At 37.5% G+C, this 16927-nt stretch overlaps 1 protein-coding gene across 4 annotated transcripts in view; it reads right to left on the reverse strand.

The window, feature by feature from the left end:
* ALG9 (ALG9 alpha-1,2-mannosyltransferase) overlaps window positions 1-16927 on the reverse strand; it is a 93765-nt gene that overhangs the window by 50566 nt on the left and 26272 nt on the right. For all 4 annotated transcript variants that reach the window (XM_023644796.2, XM_070273600.1, XM_014741234.3 and 1 more), the window contains 5 exons: window positions 8835-8957; window positions 5953-6107; window positions 3774-3903; window positions 2995-3142; window positions 1707-1836 (listed from right to left, as the gene is read on the reverse strand). In XM_023644796.2, the coding sequence (XP_023500564.2) occupies window positions 1707-1836; window positions 2995-3142; window positions 3774-3903; window positions 5953-6107; window positions 8835-8957 (686 nt within the window). The remainder of the gene's footprint in view (window positions 1-1706; window positions 1837-2994; window positions 3143-3773; window positions 3904-5952; window positions 6108-8834; window positions 8958-16927) is intronic.

The raw sequence follows: 16927 nt of genomic DNA on the forward strand, positions 1-16927 counted from the left end.
GAATCAAGAGCACAGAAAAAAACTCATGCATCTATGGACAGCTAATTTTCAACAAGGGAACCAAGGACATATAATGGAGAAAAGAAAATCTCTTCAATAAACGGTGTTGGGAAAACTGGATAGCCACATGCAAAAGAAAGGAGACCTTTATCTTATATCATACACAAAAATTAACTCAAAGTAGATTGAAGACTTGAACATAAGACCTGAAACCATAAAACTTCTAGAAGAAAACATATACAGTATGCTCTTCAATATTGGTCTTAGCAGCATATTTTCAAGTACCATGTCTGGCCAGCAAAGGAAGCAATAGAAAAAATAAACAAATGGGACTACATCAAACTAAAAAGCTTCTGCACAGCATAGGAAACCATCAACAAAACAAAAAGACAATCTATTAACTGGGAGAAGATATTTGCAAACCATATATCTGACAAGGAGTTAATATCCAAAATATACAAACAACTCATACATCCCAACAACAAAAAAACAAACAACCCAATTAAAAAATGGGTAAAAGATCTGAACATTTTTCAAAAGAAGATATACAGATGGCAAAGGGGCACATGAAAAGATGTTCAATATCACTAATCATCAGGAAAATGCAAATCAAAACTACAATGAGATATCACCTCATACCTGTCAAAATGGCATCATTAACAAGACAAGAACTAACAAGTGTTGGAGAGGATGTGGAGAAAATGGAACTCTCATACACTGCTGATGGGAGTGCAAACTGGTGCAGTGACTAAGGAAAACAGTATGAAGATTCCTCAAAAAATTAAGAATAGATCCAGCCCTGATGGCTGAGTGGTTAAAGTTTGGCATGTTCCACTTCGGCAGCCTGGGTTTGGTTCCCGGGCATGGAACCATACCACTTATCTGTCAGTAGCCATACTGTGGTGGTGGCTCACATAGAAGAACTAGAAGGAGTGACAACTAGAATATGCAACTATGTACTGGGGCCTTGGGAAGGAAAAAAAAAAGATTTGCAACAGATGTTAGCTTAGGGAGAATCTTTCCCAGCAACAAAGAAAAAAAATTAAGAATACAACTACCTAAGATCCAGCTACTCCACTGCTGGATATTTATCCAAAGAACATGAAAACATGAATGCATAAAGATACGTGCACCCCTATGTTCACTGCAGCATTATTCACAAGAGCCAAGACTTGGAAACAACCTAAGTGACCATAAAGGACAAAGGGATAAAGAAGATGTGGTATATATATACATTGGAATACAGCTCTTCCATAAAAAACGATGAAATCTGGCCATTTGTGACAACATGGATGGACCCTGAGGGTATTATGCTAAGCGAAATACGTTGGAGGGAGAAAGTCAAATACCATATGATCTCACTCATAAATAGAAGATAAAAGCAACAACAACAATAAACAAATACAGATATAGAGATTAGATTGTAGTTACCAAAGGGGAAGGGGGGAGAGGGGGCTCAAAAGGGGTGACTGGGCACATGTATACAGTGACAAACGGTAATTAGTCTTTGGGTGGTGAACATGATGTAATCTACACAGAAATCGAAATACAATGACATACACTTCAAATTTGTATAATATTATAAACCAAAGTTGCCTCAAAAAAAAAAAGGAAACGTCTATTTCATCAACACACTAATGTGTATGCCAACAGATTTTAGGGATAGAACTCATTTCAAAGTAGTAAAAGGAGAATGTTGCCCTTACATATCTGGATGGCTCCTCTAGGTTCTGGTCATTCATGTCAATAGGAACAATCCGGGTGGCCAGTGGTCCCTCTGCAAAAGGTTTTGGTAACTGGCCCCTGAACTCTGATGGAATGAACTGAAGCTGCCAGCTGTCAGAAACACAAATAAGGAGAATAAGAAAAACACAGGGGGCTCATATTGCTAAATGTACTTGAAATAAACAAGCCCCCAAAAAAATTCATGTGAAAACATTTCACTTGGAGAAGAAGTATTTCTGCTAAAACCTCAACCAGGGAGCATAGAGGCAGAGGTCACAATTCAGTCCAAAACCGTTGAGAAATTTTCAACTAGAGATCTCTCAACCCATTTCGCTAACTCTCACAGTGAAATTTGCAACCAAATGGTTATTCCATCAAACGACCAGAGAAGCATCAAAGTTTATTACCAAATACCACATGATCAGAGAGACTCATCAAAATTAAAGCAAATTTATCAGGTAGGAAAAGAATGAAATGTAAGAATATACTATGGGAGAAGTACCTTGTTCCTGAGTAATCCTCAAAAGTATCTTTAGTTATGAAACTATTTCAGATGTAAAAGGCAAAGGCTAAAGTTAATACTTAAAAAACAATTTTTAATTTAATCAAGTGATCGATACAGGATCTTTATCAAGCATAAGATACCACCACGAGTTAAGCTGCTAAAGCCAGTCCCCAAATGTAGCAACATGACTCACGTTAACCTGACTTCTCTTTTCCCTAAGTAGGACTCTTCTCTGTCCAAATTAAGCAAACAGAAGGAATTCCAGAACCTATGCTATCACCTCCAACAGCAGAAAGCATAAAGGAAAGTGGCACAGATATCTTAACCACAGCTTTCCCCACTGTCCACGGTTCGTAGAGAACTTTCACTGTTCTTGGATGACAAACATTGCTTCTCTAAAAACACTCTTCCAGCTAGAGTTTCTAGACTACTTTTAGAAGTGGAGTAATATCAGATAATTATAGAAATTTAAATATAAATCCTCAGAAAGAACCACTAGCGGGAGCCCAGGGCTCAAGGAGTTTCCAGAAGTACCCAGACCTCTGTGGTTATGGGCAGTGAAGGGTGCATAAACAGACACAGCATTCAGTCTACTGAACACAGGCAATGGATGCACAGTGCAGATCTCACAGTTCTCTGAGATAGTAAATTATTTAAAATTTTTGTGAAAAATCCAAAATGAAAGAAAAATTAAAAAGATACTGCCACGGAACTACTGTTTTTACTCCTTGATTTAAAACTCTGGAAATTAAAGGACAACTTACTTATCGGGCAGAAGGAAGCTGCTGGGAAATCGATACCACTCTTTTCCTACGCAGACATTCACAGGTCTGCCTTCTGGCACAGTGTGGATGGTTGGGTCCGTGGCAATTCGGTAAAATTCTGGATACAAATCAAGGGGCCCATGATACCCTGGAAGGGACAAAGGTGTGTGAAAGCCGAAGATGAGTAAGATGCGATTCTGACATTTAATTGTAATGCATGTTAACATCCCACTGTAATCCATGTGAAATTTAAGAGTGTGAAGCTCCACAACAACTCCAGCAGGAAGCTGCTCTCCTAGTGCAAAACGTCTCTACGGTCAGGAAGTGATTACAGTAGAGACCCTATTTTGCCAAAAAATAATTTGCTTTCTTGCCTTTCTCTACACCCTTCCACCTTTTTAACTTATGTTATTTTAGCATATTTTAATATTCCGGATCCAAATAATGATTATACGAAAGAATATTATCAGGGGAATTGAGTCCCCTTTGCAACCGAAGTTTAAGACTTCCTTAACTCAACCTTTAAAGGGAAAAACAAAATCAACAATAGAGAAAAAAAATTATAGTTAATCACTCTAAAAGGAATTCTCAATCTTCTCTTCAATCCTAAGCTAGAGAAGTGGCAGCCCAGTCATAATATTAAAATAGTCCACAGGTTCTCCCCATAGAAAAGTCGTCCTCCCAGCTGAAGCCGAATTGTATTAAACAATCACGCATCAAGCAAAACCCAAGGTGAAGTGCCTTGTAAGTATGGGTTAAGATATTCTCAGTACATCTACCTCTGAACAGTGCCACAGAGCGAGAAAAGGATAGGAGCCCAAACAGGAAGAGTGTTCCTAATGCCAGCCAATTTGACGTCACGGTATAGTGCTCCAGGCGGTATCGCTGAAATACGAAGTGGTAACATTTCTGGAAGGAAAGAAAACCACATTGAAAAAAGAAGACGTACCTTGCAAGAAACACATAATCACAAGACATCATAGTAACACCAAGAGGGAGGAAGCAGCAAAAGAGTTTCTATCAAGGGTCTGAGAATTGCAAACACTTAGTGAGGCACCCACCCCAAATTCTAAGAGTAAGGCAAACTCCGCTGAGACTGTCTGTAGGTCAGATCAGTCAGAGGGCTTGCCAACAATGAAACCGCACTAACTTCACGAGAAAATTATTTGGGTATTTCTCTAGTGCTTAAGGTCTTAATAATTTTTTTAAAATATTTAAACAAAAACGTTTTTGTTTAAATGTTAAAAATTGTTAAGTTTTTAAAATTTATGTTAAAAATTGTTTAAAAATGCTTTAGTTTGCTTTGATATATGAAGTATCTCAACCTATTTTGATATAACAAGTATTAATTTTTACTTTCATTACCAACAAGTTTTCATCAAAATTTTTAGTATCAACAAAATGTCTCATGATCAAAGAAGAAGAAAAAAGAATTCTTCTCATAGAACATCAGGAAAATGCTATTAATTATCTGCTAAACTACTTTACAAACTAGATGAATACTATTACAATATATACACACATATATAAATTCTACAGTCTTTGAGTACCTTTCCATTAGATTTCTTTCCTTCTTTCTTTCCCTCCTAGACTAGAACTACTTTTGGAAAACAATTTTGCAATATACAATAAGTGCCATAAATACGTCTGAACTCCTTTAGTACTTTTGGGAATCTGTCTTAAGGAAACAATCCAAATACCTAAACGAACACATTTGTCTAGCATTATTTATGATACTAAAATAAGCAAGCAACCTAAACTCTAACAAAAATTACATTTAATCATTATATTATATATAACCAAGTCAATATATTATACATTACATAATAATGTTATATATTATATCCAATTAACACTATACTGCTATTAAAATGATGGGTATAGATACGGCAACACAGAATGTTATGATATAATTATATTAAAAAAGATATAAAGTTATATGTACACTTAGACTACAACCATAATAAACTTTGATATGTGATAGGCAAAAATGCTGAAAATTATCTGTAATCAAGTTCAATTACTTTTATAATCAAAATTATTTTTTTAAACCATCATCCTAACATGGATGAGTCTTAAATACATTATGCTAAGTGAAAGAAGCCAGTCACAAAAGACCAAGTATTTTATGATTCCATTTATATGAAATGCCCAGAATAGGCAAATCTATAGAAACAGGAAGTAGACTAGCGGTTGCTTATGGCTGGGGAGATAAGGGAAAGGGGGATGACAACAGCTAAAGGGTATGAGGCTCTTGAGTGATGAAATGTTCTAAAATTGACTGTCGTGATGGTTACACACATCTGTGAATATATTAAAAACCACTGAATTGTACACTTTAAATGAGTGAATTGTATAGTTTGTGAATTATATCTCCATAAATTTGTTAAGAAAAAACCCTATCACCCTAACTATTCTTTTCTGCCAATTGCAAACGGTAGCAAAGGTCAAAAAAGAGTCTAGAGGCTTCTGAGACCACAAATACAGAGAAATTCAAGATTAGTTCTGACAGGGAATTGACCTGCACAAGTTTTAAGCCAGGATTACAAAGTATCCCATATTGCTAACTGCCTGATTTTATCTCAAACACTTGAGCAAGTTTTAATCTGATTTTGTAGTTGAAGAGCAGACATTCCAAGATCTGTGCTGTGTTGCAACTATTCTGTGGTAAGCCCATACAATGACTTAAAAAAACTTCTCTAATAGCAATTGGATTCTTATTAGCAACAGAGACAAATTAACACAGAAATTAACACTGTAAATATGTAATCAGCAAATAAGCATACGATCAACAGCCAAGCAATCAATACATAAAGCTTTAATAGTATGATCTGTATTAGGTTTAATGTATGGACAAAATATCTTAGGTGGAAGCATTCTGTAATTTGCCTTGAAGCTTTATGAGCACCTTAAAAAGTGAAATAGAATGAAGTAGATATACATTTCTCTGAAACTCACCTGAAGTGCAGAAAGGGCCACAGCGCCACACAGACATATAAGTGGATATACAGGGAAAAGAAATCTCTCCTCTTTGTGAGGCTGGATGAAGAAAATTATAAACCAAATATACATTGGAGCCAAGGTAAGCCAATATGGGTAGCCTAAATTCTGAACTGTAAGACACAGAAAAATATCCACCTTTCACCATATTAGAACAAAACAACATATTTAGTTTCAATGTTCTCTTGATCTCAAACTTGGGCATATGCCCTCCGACACCCCATAAAATGTTTCAACTCTTGTATTCACACTTTCTCTGATGCAATAAAGGAGTCAAGTAGAAAAAAGTATATACTTCTTAGCTCTCCCAAACAATCCAACATCTCAAGGGAGGCACAATGCTAGATTTGGCTAGAACACAAACGAAAGTCAGGTGAATGGGTAACAGAGCTTAACAATTTCTACACCGGATAAATGGGAAAAAAGTATTCTCTCTTAATGAGTCCTGCCACTTAGACTAAAGGTTCCTGAGACTAACCAAAAGCATAACATAAACTCAATTCTTGGGTTGTAATCCCTATGTTCTGTTTAATATATTATTCTTACTTATACACCAATTGGTCTGTTCAAAAAGCTATATATAGATCAAAGAAAAGAAAAAGAGTTGGATTCTCAAACATATCACTGGTTTTCATGAAGACACAAATGACAAAGACTTTGTTTCAAAGTAAATATAAAAACACTCCTAAAGAAAATTTACTGATTAAGTTTTCTCTCCTCTTCTGCAACACCCATACACTCTGAATCTCAAAACTGGAAACAAAATGTACTTAAAGCATGTGAAAGAATTAAAGGAATCTAATGAACACTAAGACCCAAGCACCTGCTGCAAAGTTCCTGTGGTTAGGTACACGAACACTGAGTGGTAAGCCTGCAACCCACAGAGAAGGCATCTCCTACTGTGTTTAGTTATTAGTGATAATGAGCAGTGCACAGGAATCACCAGTAAAGGGTAGACAGACAGCACCCCCTGGTGTCCATTCTGTCTACAATGAGCAAGTTTAGATGAAAAGATCAGGATTGTCATCAAGATCCACCTTAGCAATGCCTAATTTAGCATATGCCTAAGTTATCTGTTTTTTTGCAGAAACTCTTTAGGGATAAAAATTCTTGAACTGTAATAACAAGCTTATCTTTTGAACTTTCCATTCTTAAGATTTTATCATGAGATTTTAGGCTGTAACTTCAGATTTATACATTTCCAGGAAGTATCTTAGGTTAGAATTTTCTTAATTATAAGAAAATAAACCTATCTTTTACAAGTAAACAATCTGTCTTCTGTATCTTAAAGGCTGACAAATACATTTTAAAAATATGGCCTAAAATTTTGAAATGTCCTCCATAAAATGTACAAAATCATAACCACAGTTGTACTACGATGGGATAATGGATAATTTCTTTCCTGCTTCTTCACATTTTTCTGTGTTTTTTCTTATAAGAAAGTATTGCTTCTATTAGAAAATACACAAAAAGTATAAAGAAAAAACAGCACTCACTTTTTTACTAGGTGGACATTTGTGTACATTACACATTTTTAAACCAAAATCAGATTCATACTGTAGAGAACAGCTTAATATACTGTTTTTATACTGACAGTACAAGCTTTTCCAAATTTTCCACTTGCACAAATTATTTCTGTAGTCAGAAAAACAGTTACTTTTCAAAAAAGAAAAAGTGATTCTTAAGAAATACAAGGAATGGAGGAATAAGCTAACTCCTCAAGGGAACAAACAGCTGAATCCAAATATGGGCCACTATGCAAGATGAATGACCTGGTTTCTTTAGAAATCTTCATGAGAAAAAAGGTGAGGGGGGAACCTCTTAAAAAGCATAAAAAACATAACACCAAATTCAGTACATGACCCTTGTTTAGATCCTGTTTAAACAGATTAACTATAAAAAGCCACTTTCAGACAATGTAGGAAATCTGAATACCAACTGCATGTTAGATGATATTAAGGAATTATTGTTAATTTTGTTAGGATAATGGCATTGTGGTTATGTTAAAACAAAACAAAAGTTATTCTGAAGGCTGTTTTCACATTCTAATATTATAACACAGTGAACACTTTATAAACCATTAATAGTAGAAATGCAGAATGGGGGGTGCAATGCAGGGATCACAGGGCATCCAAATCAGACTGAAAAGTCCGAAATTAAATCTCTTTCCAAAGCTCGTATGAATTTCTGCTCAAATCTGTCTTCCATAAAAGAAACTATGGGCTCTAGACATCCAGAGCCATGACAACTTGCGAAAACACTGGCTGTGCAATACAGAATAAGAGCAAGCAAAATAAATGACAAACTGAACCTTCTAGAATAAGGCAAACTCAGAAGCAAAACGGAACAAAAAGAAGCATCATGCTTCTTAGGAAGTCCAAAGCTTCTCTCACTTCAGTATCAAATTTGGGGGAATCCCTGTATAGTTCAGTTTTCAAATTTTTGGTTGAAGTAATTTGCAAAGAATGTTTGCCTCTGCCACTGATTATCTTAAGCAATCTACCATGTTAACACACACTTCCTTAAAAAGCAGAAGACTGAAATAGGCTTATCTCCTGAGATTTTTATAAATGTTTTTGCCTCCCTGGGTGGTTATGTATATTATACTGACTTCTTCACTTGAAGGGATATAAAGCTCCTCCCTCTGTCAGTTTAACATGCAATTATTAACCAGATCTTCACATAGGTTTAAATAATCTACAAATACAGATCAAAAATTCAATAAGCCAACCATTTCCATAGGAAGAAAATGGAGGATAAAATAAGTAGATTCTTTCTCACTTTTTGGTATACACTTGCTCTTTCCGCCCAAAAAACCTATCATCCCTTAAGCCACTCACCGTGAAATCTCTGCAGTAGGTATTCCATAAGAGAAGTCAGTGGTAAGACCAGGAGAGCCAAAGCAAAGGCTACATTAAAATTTAGAAATCCATTAATTAAATAGAAATACCAGGGTTCTGTACCTGAGGGAGACAAAGAGAAATCATTAGTGGATGCCTCCCAAAGCTATTATAACAGTGCTTGACTCATAAAGTTCTTTGTTCAAGGAATGTTTATGATCCAATGCCTCAAGTGAATGTGGGTCGGCCAGCGCACTCTCTTTCCATGCTCAGCCACACAAGGGAAGCACAGGAGTACAAGATGGGAAGAGAATGAGACTGGTCATGGATTTAGAGAGAAAGCAAGTTTCAAATATGTAGCTATATTTTCTATGGTGACTATTATATCTAGGCTAAATTGCCACGCCCAAATGGGACTAATACTTTTTCAAACAACCAAATAACTTAAATAGCCTAGTGGTAACATTGTGATTTATAGTAAGAAATATATATTTGGTCTTGCCCCCTTTCCTGGTATAGACCTCCTAAAACCGTTGGACTATCCTAAGTGATGAGAGAGATAAAAGTGTCTTTTATTATGTTAATTATGGGGTTTTTGGAAAATCTCTAGGTAACAGAAGGATGGGGACAGGTTGCTAGGAGAACCAAACATGTGATTGGAGGGTTGGAACTTTCCGTCCCACCCCCCCACCTCCAGGGAGGGGAGAGGGACTGGCAATAGAGTTCAATCACCAATGGCCAATGATTTAGTCAATCATGCCTATGTATTGGAAACCTCCACAAAAACCTAAAAGGATGGGGTTCAGAGAGCTTTGGGTTGGCGAAGATGTAGAGGTGTGGAGAAAGTGGCACACCCCGAGAGCATGGGAGCTCTGAGGCCTCCTCCCACAAACTTTGCTCTGTGCATCTCTTCCATCTGGCTATTCACTTGTATCCTTTATAACATCCTTTATAATAAACGGTAAACGTAGGTGAATGTTTCCCTGAGTTCTGAGCGCCATACCAGCAAACTAATTGAACCCGAGGAGGGGGTTATTGGAACTTCCAATGTATAGCTCATTGGTGATAAGCACAGGTGACAACCAGACATCTGAGTAAGTGAGTGAGGGGGGTCGGGGAGACTTGTAGGACTGAGATATTCAGGCATTGCTCATTTTCTTCTCACCTGTTTATCCCATTTACATTCTACTATCTTTCCCTTTGATAATGTTCAACCAGTATTCCATAGTCAGGTATATAGGGGACCTTGTGTTTGGTAAAAACAACAATTTGTTTTCCTTAGGAAAACAATGTTCAGAGACCCAAACCCTGCTCAGAAGTTTTGAGGATTCAGAATAAAACAAAATGACTGAAAACAGAAACCTTACACTAGTTTTGATTCTTTAATTCAAAATCCTTAAACCCAAGTGATGAGAAACAGCCCCCCTTCTGCACATTTGGCAGGTTTTTCATCTGCTCTTCCCCTCTGTGTGATTACTTCAATCAGGCAGTGAATGACACATGCGGGTTTTAATCAGTGTGTGTTGTGACACCCGCCTTGCACCACAGCAATTTCCTGCAATCAGCATTGCTTAAAAGGGTAATCAGAAGGCAGAGGAATAGTCAGAAAAACCTGACATCTTTGCAGCTTGCTCAGCAAAACAAGATTAGAAACCAAACCCATAATGCTAGAAACATATAGGGGAGGACTCAGGTGGGGGGGGCGTAGCCTAAGGAAGGACTCAAGTTCAACTGTTTGTCACCTTTTAGGAAAGCTCACCCCCTCCTGTCTAAATACAATGATTGGAACTGTTCAGGAACAGAGGTCCTATTCCAGGCCAAGTTCACTAGAGACATTTATATCTTATATTCTTTACAAATAACCTTTTGGGTTACAGAAAACTAATGGATGGTTTTCTTTTCAAAACAGAAATACGTATCTTCTCTGGATTTTAATTTAGAGTTAACAACATATTTCCTAAAATGAGTCCTTTAGGAGTCCAGTTCCCAGAAAGATAATTTTTTGCACAATCCCCTCCTGACCACCAGTGTAGATGCAGTGCTGTCAACCTTGACCTGCCTATTTCCTTAACAAATTCTGGAAATCTGAACCTACAAAGAAAAACCACAGTGACCAGAGAGAAAGGGGGTCATCTCTTACATCATCTATTACAGATGTTAAGCATAAACAGAAGAGGTCTCTTTCTCTTTGATCCTTGCAAACACATATTGCGTTTTCAGGGGAGCTCTTTAGTTTCTAGCAAATACTTGTCTCTACCACAATTTCCTACACCCTCCTGTTAAGGCTGACTATCTTTTTACCTAGATACACCGTACTCTGAGATGTGGAACCAGAAGTATTAAGCTGGTAAACTCAATTATTTTTGTGTTAGGAGCTCACAGATCAAGTTCACAGCTAAGCTTGAACATTTCGTAACAGACTGTTACTTCCCTGAAGGATGGGGCAAAAATTGAGGAATAAGCCAAGAGTGGGGAAGGTTCAAGTGACAACAGCCTTAAAAACAAGGGCAAAAGGGGACAAAAATAGTAAATTCTGTTAGTCAGAGTCCACTACTTGATGAGACAACCCGCCTTCAAAGAGAAAAGAGTAAAAACTTTTATCGCTTTCCAGGGAGATATTGGATGCTGCTGCTCAGAAAGTATCAAAGCTGAACTCTACAGAAAAAACGCGTCAGAATGACAAGCTAAGCATTTAGCTCGCGCAAAATGTAAGGTGAAAGAAAGCTGGAAGCGGGGATTCTGCAGGGAGTGACTCATCAATCTCCCTCTTTATAGAAAGTGCCTCAATTCTCTTCATTCAAATGAGCTAAAGGGAGCTTTGAAGAGGCTGAAAGAAGGGATAATGTTTACTGTTCCATAGATTGAATGAAGGCGAACCATTTTATAAGGCCTATAATTTTACAGAACTGTAGGAACTAAATTATAGTAAATTGTCCTCACAAATGTCAAATTTGCACCACCAAAAGGGAAAAGCCACCACAGTTCAACAGAAATAATTAGCAAAAGAGTGAAGGCTCTAGAACAGTTCTGGCTGGCAGTCAACTCTAAGCAGGCCTCAAAAGACCACTGGGGCTTCATTCTCTGCTGCTGCAAGAATAGAAAACTGTGGGCCTTTTAATAGAGGGCATTAGCCTTTACCTTCTGAAATTTCCCGTCCAGTGATCTGACAGATGCTAATAAAACACATAAACAGGCAGGGATCATGTCCTAAGTTGCAAAGCGTCATTCTAGAGCAGACTCACTGTTATTTTTGAGGGAAGAGTGTTTCTTATACCTGTCCTCCCACGCCATCCCCAGGCCTGTGTACTTGTCAACAGAGAGCACCACTCCACTCACCACACAAAAATACTGATCAACCTCAACCTCTGACAACTCAAAATGTTACAAGGGTATGAGGCAAAATCAGCGCCAATACCAGTCACTTTTTTTTTGCAACACTAAATTTCACCTCTTGATCTGTGACCCCACAGAGATGCTTTGCCTACAACTTTGCGATTTTATGTCTACACTGTTCTAAAGTTCCTAAATGCCAAGTGTTCTTTACCTCATGTAAACACTCCTTTCTTCAACAAGTGTCTGATGCAGTGCTCCCAGGTGAAAGAGAGCCTGCCAGTGTGCACGCCACCCTGTCTTCGAAGCTCTGCAGGGGCTCCTGACCACTCTCAGAGCCACACTGCACCAGACCTTCAAAGGAGCAGCTTCCCACGCGTTCTATAGATTGGATCTTCTACCACCCAACTCACACTCTGATTTTGCAAGCTTATTCTCCTGTCAAGTCGCAACAGCTAAACTCCAGGGTTTTGCTAAGGTTGTTTCCAGGGGAAAAAACACAGGCTTTGGAGTCAGACAACCCTAAGCTCCTATCTCACTTCTGCCACTGATTTAACTACGTGGCAAGTCCCTCACCATCTCCACCTCAGTGTCCTCATCTAGGAGTAAGGATAAACAATGCCTATCTTACAGAGTTTTGTGAGGCAAAGAAGACGATATGTGTAAAATTTCTGGTATATATTAGGCATTCAATGAAAAGAAGCTGTTGTGAAATCCTCCTCCTTTTCTTTCCCCTGACTTCAAAACACAAGAGTCAGCTCAGGTCTAGCACGCGTCATTAATATATGCTATCTGGCCAAGAAAGTATGGAAAGGTCCCTTTGAAAACCAGGAACAATAGACAAAGTAAATATTTATATTATTACAATCACAATGGAGAGAATTTATCTTGCTCATGCTGTGTAGTTTTTACCTAAAATTCAGCTAATGTTGTAAAACTACTTTAAGTTTTTTAAAAAGAACTCAATATTCAATCATTTTTTTTGTTTCAGCAGTCCCCACACTTGACGCTCTATTTGTCTGAAATGCACCCCTGTAGTGTCTGTTTGGTAAACTCCTACTCTTGCTTCCAGGCTCAGCTCAGGGACCACCACCTCTAAGAAGTCTTTCCTGATACCATGAGATGGACTTGCTCCTACAATTCCCTATCTTTCCACTGTAGCACACAATACATTGGACTGTAATTATCTATTAACGTGTCTGCAGCTGTATTAGACAGCAAAGTTCTATGAGGACACATGATAAATGCTCAAAAGCAATTTATTTCACTGCTTCTTTACCTGAGGTCCATTTATCCATTCATTCAAGAAGTAACTACAGGCTTATTATGTTCTTATACATAAGAAAACAGCCATAAGAGATGGATGCAAAAACTATCAGCACAATGCATTTTTAATTTTCAGATAAGAAACTGTGCTTACCACAGCTAATGAAGCACTTGGAGCAGGAGACTCCTACAAAATAGTCAAAATAATGCCAAATAATGCCAAACATGTAAGTAAAGTCAAAGAGCTGGAGTTTCCATGACAAAAGACATGTTATTTCACTGTTTGACAACTGGACAGCATCAAAGCATCTATAAAAGATAACTCTTTGATATTTACTGAATGGACTCACAAATTATAATAAAATTAGCTGATAATTGTAAAGTACCTTCTGATTTAAAAAGCACTTTTACCTCTACTATTCTTATTTGGTATCAAGAAAATCCCAACCTAGGACACCACAACAGGTCTAACCAAAATATTCTAGGATATAATAGTGATCAGGGCACTAAAGTAATCTGATGGATATTCTAGAATTTGTTCATTCACTCATTCATGACAACTCTTTACTGAAGTCCTAGAATACACAAAGAATACTGACTGCTATGATGGAAGAAATGTTCTCTCTGCAGGCCTGCTAAAACAAAAAGGAGTTAACACTCTATAAAAGAATGGAAATCAGAGGGTGCTCACTATCACCACTCCTATTCAACATAGTATTGGAGGTTTTGGCCAGAGCAATTAGACAACAGAAAGGAATAAAAGGAATCCAAACAGGAAATGAAGAAGTGAAACTCTTGCTGTTTGCAGACGTCATGATCTTATATATAGAAAACCCCAAAGAATCCACTGGAAAACTATTAGAAATAATCAGCAACTACAGCAAAGTTGCAGGGTACAAAATCAACTTACAAAAATCAGTTGCATCTCTATACTCTAATAACGAACTTATAGAAAGAGAACTCAAGAATACAATTCCACAGGGGCTGGCCCCGTGGCCGAGTGGTTGGGTTCGTGCACTCCGCTGCAGGCGGCCCAGTGTTTCGTTGGTTCGAATCCTGGGCGTGGACATGGCACTGCTCATCGGACCACATTGAGGCAGCGTCCCACACGCCACAACTAAAAGAACCCACAAACGAAGAATATACAGCTATGTACCGGGGGGCTTTGGGGAGAAAAAGGAAATAATAAAATCTTTAAAAAAAAAAAAAAAAAAGAATACAATTCCATTTACAATCACAACAAAAAGAACAAAATATCTAGGAATAAATTTAAGGAGGTGAAGGACTTATACAATGAAAACTATAAGACATTATTGAAAGAAATAGATGATGACATTAAGAAATGGAAAGAGATTCCATGCACATGGATCAGAAGAATAAACATAGTTAAAATGTCCATACTACGCAAAGCAATCTACAGATTCAATGCAATCCCAATCAGAATCCCAATGATATTCTTCATGGAAATAGAACAAAGAATCCTAAAATTCACATGGGGCAACCAAAGATCCCGAATTGCTAAAAAAAATCCTTAGAAAAAAGAACAAAGCTAGAGGCATCACAATCCCTGACTTCAAAATGTACTACAAAGCTATAGTAATCAAAACAGCACAGTACTAGTACAAGAACAGACACACAGATCAGTGGAACAGAACTGAAAGCCTAGAAATAAAACTGCACATCTAGTGACAGCTAATCTTCGACAAAGGTGCCGAGAACATGCAATGGAGAAAAGATAGTCTCTTCAATAAATGGTACTGGGAAATCGGGACAACCATTTGCAAAAGAATGAAAGTAGACCATTATCTCATGCCACATACAAAAATAAACTCAAAATGGATCAAAGATTTGAAAATAAGTCCTGAAATCATAAAACTTCTGAAAGAAATACAGGTGGTACACTCTTTGACATCAAACTTAAAAGGATCTTTTTGAACACCATGTCTTCTTAGACAAGGGAGACAAATGAAAAAATAAACAAGTGGGACTTTATCAGACTAAAGAGCTTCTGAAAGGCAAAAGAAATTAGGATCAAAACAAAGAGACAACCCCCTAATTGGGAGAAAATATTTCAAATCACATAGCCAATAAGGGGTTAATCTCCATAATATATAAAGAACTCACACAACTGAACAACAAACAGCCTGATCAAAAAACGGGCAAAAGATATGAACGGGCATTTTTCCAAAGAAGATAGACAGATGGCCAACAAGCGCATGAAAAGATGTTCAACATCACAAATCATCAGGGAAATGCAAATCAAAACTACACTAAGATACCACCTTACGCCTGTTAAAATGGCTATGATCATTAAGACTAAAAATAACAAATGTTGGAGAGCATGTAGAGAAAAGGGGACCCTCATACACTGCTGGTGGGAATGCAAACTGATGCAGCCACTATGGAAAACAGTATGGAGATTCCTCAAAAAACTAAAAATAGAACTACCATATGACCCAGCTATCCCACTACTGGGTATCTACCCATACAACTTGAAATCAACAATCCAAAGTGACCTGTGTACCCCTATGTTCATTGCAGCACTATTCACAGTAGCCACGATATGGAAACAATTCAACTGCCCACTGATTGATGATTAGATAAAGAAAATGTGGTATATATACAATGGAATACTACTCAGCCATAAAAAAAGACAAAATCATCCCATTTGCAACAACATGGATGGACCAAGAGGGTATTATGCTATGCGACATAAGCCAGACTGAGAAAGACAAACACCACATGACTTCACTCATATGTGGAAGATAAACACAGGGACAAAGAGAACAGTTCAGTGGTTACCAGGGGAAGGTGGGTAGAAGGTGGGCACAGGGAGTGAAGGGGAGCACTTATGTGGTGACAGACAAGAAATAATGTACAACTGAAATTTCACAATGATGTAAACTATTATGAACTCAATAAAAAAAAAAAGAATGGAAATCAGACCCCTCAAAAATTGTCAAGTTCAAAGATAAGGTAAAAGCACAAAAATTCTACCATCAAGCAACAACCCTCTAAAGTCTGGCTGACTACAGCACTGTATCAGTCCTGTTACTGCCCAGTATAACCATTCCCTCTTTCCCAACAAAGCTTTTTCTCCATCACTAAAAAAAATAATCAGTTCCTGTACATCCACAATAGCAAAATCTGAACTGAAGCTATCCCAGATTCATCAAAGCAGGCAAAACAGAGCCCCAAGGACTCTTCCCAGTAAAACATTGGCTGAAATGAACAGCAGATGCCAATGTCCAGAGAAAGACTGGCCACGGCTCTGCTGGATCCCAAAACCCACCACAGGGGTCCCTGACCCACCCACTGTTAAACAGGAAACAAACTTAAATCAGTTTATTCTTTCTTTCCTACTCTCCCTACCAACCTGCTTATTTCTAGATTTATAAACCTCATCAATCTAGAGGACTACAAAAATATGTAACTTTCATATACTCTCACACAATTTTATAAATAAGCAGTCAGAAGATCAACATGTAATAACCCAT

Source organism: Equus caballus, chromosome 7, assembly GCF_041296265.1.
Source record: "Equus caballus isolate H_3958 breed thoroughbred chromosome 7, TB-T2T, whole genome shotgun sequence".
In the NCBI taxonomy this organism is placed as follows: domain Eukaryota; kingdom Metazoa; phylum Chordata; class Mammalia; order Perissodactyla; family Equidae; genus Equus; species Equus caballus.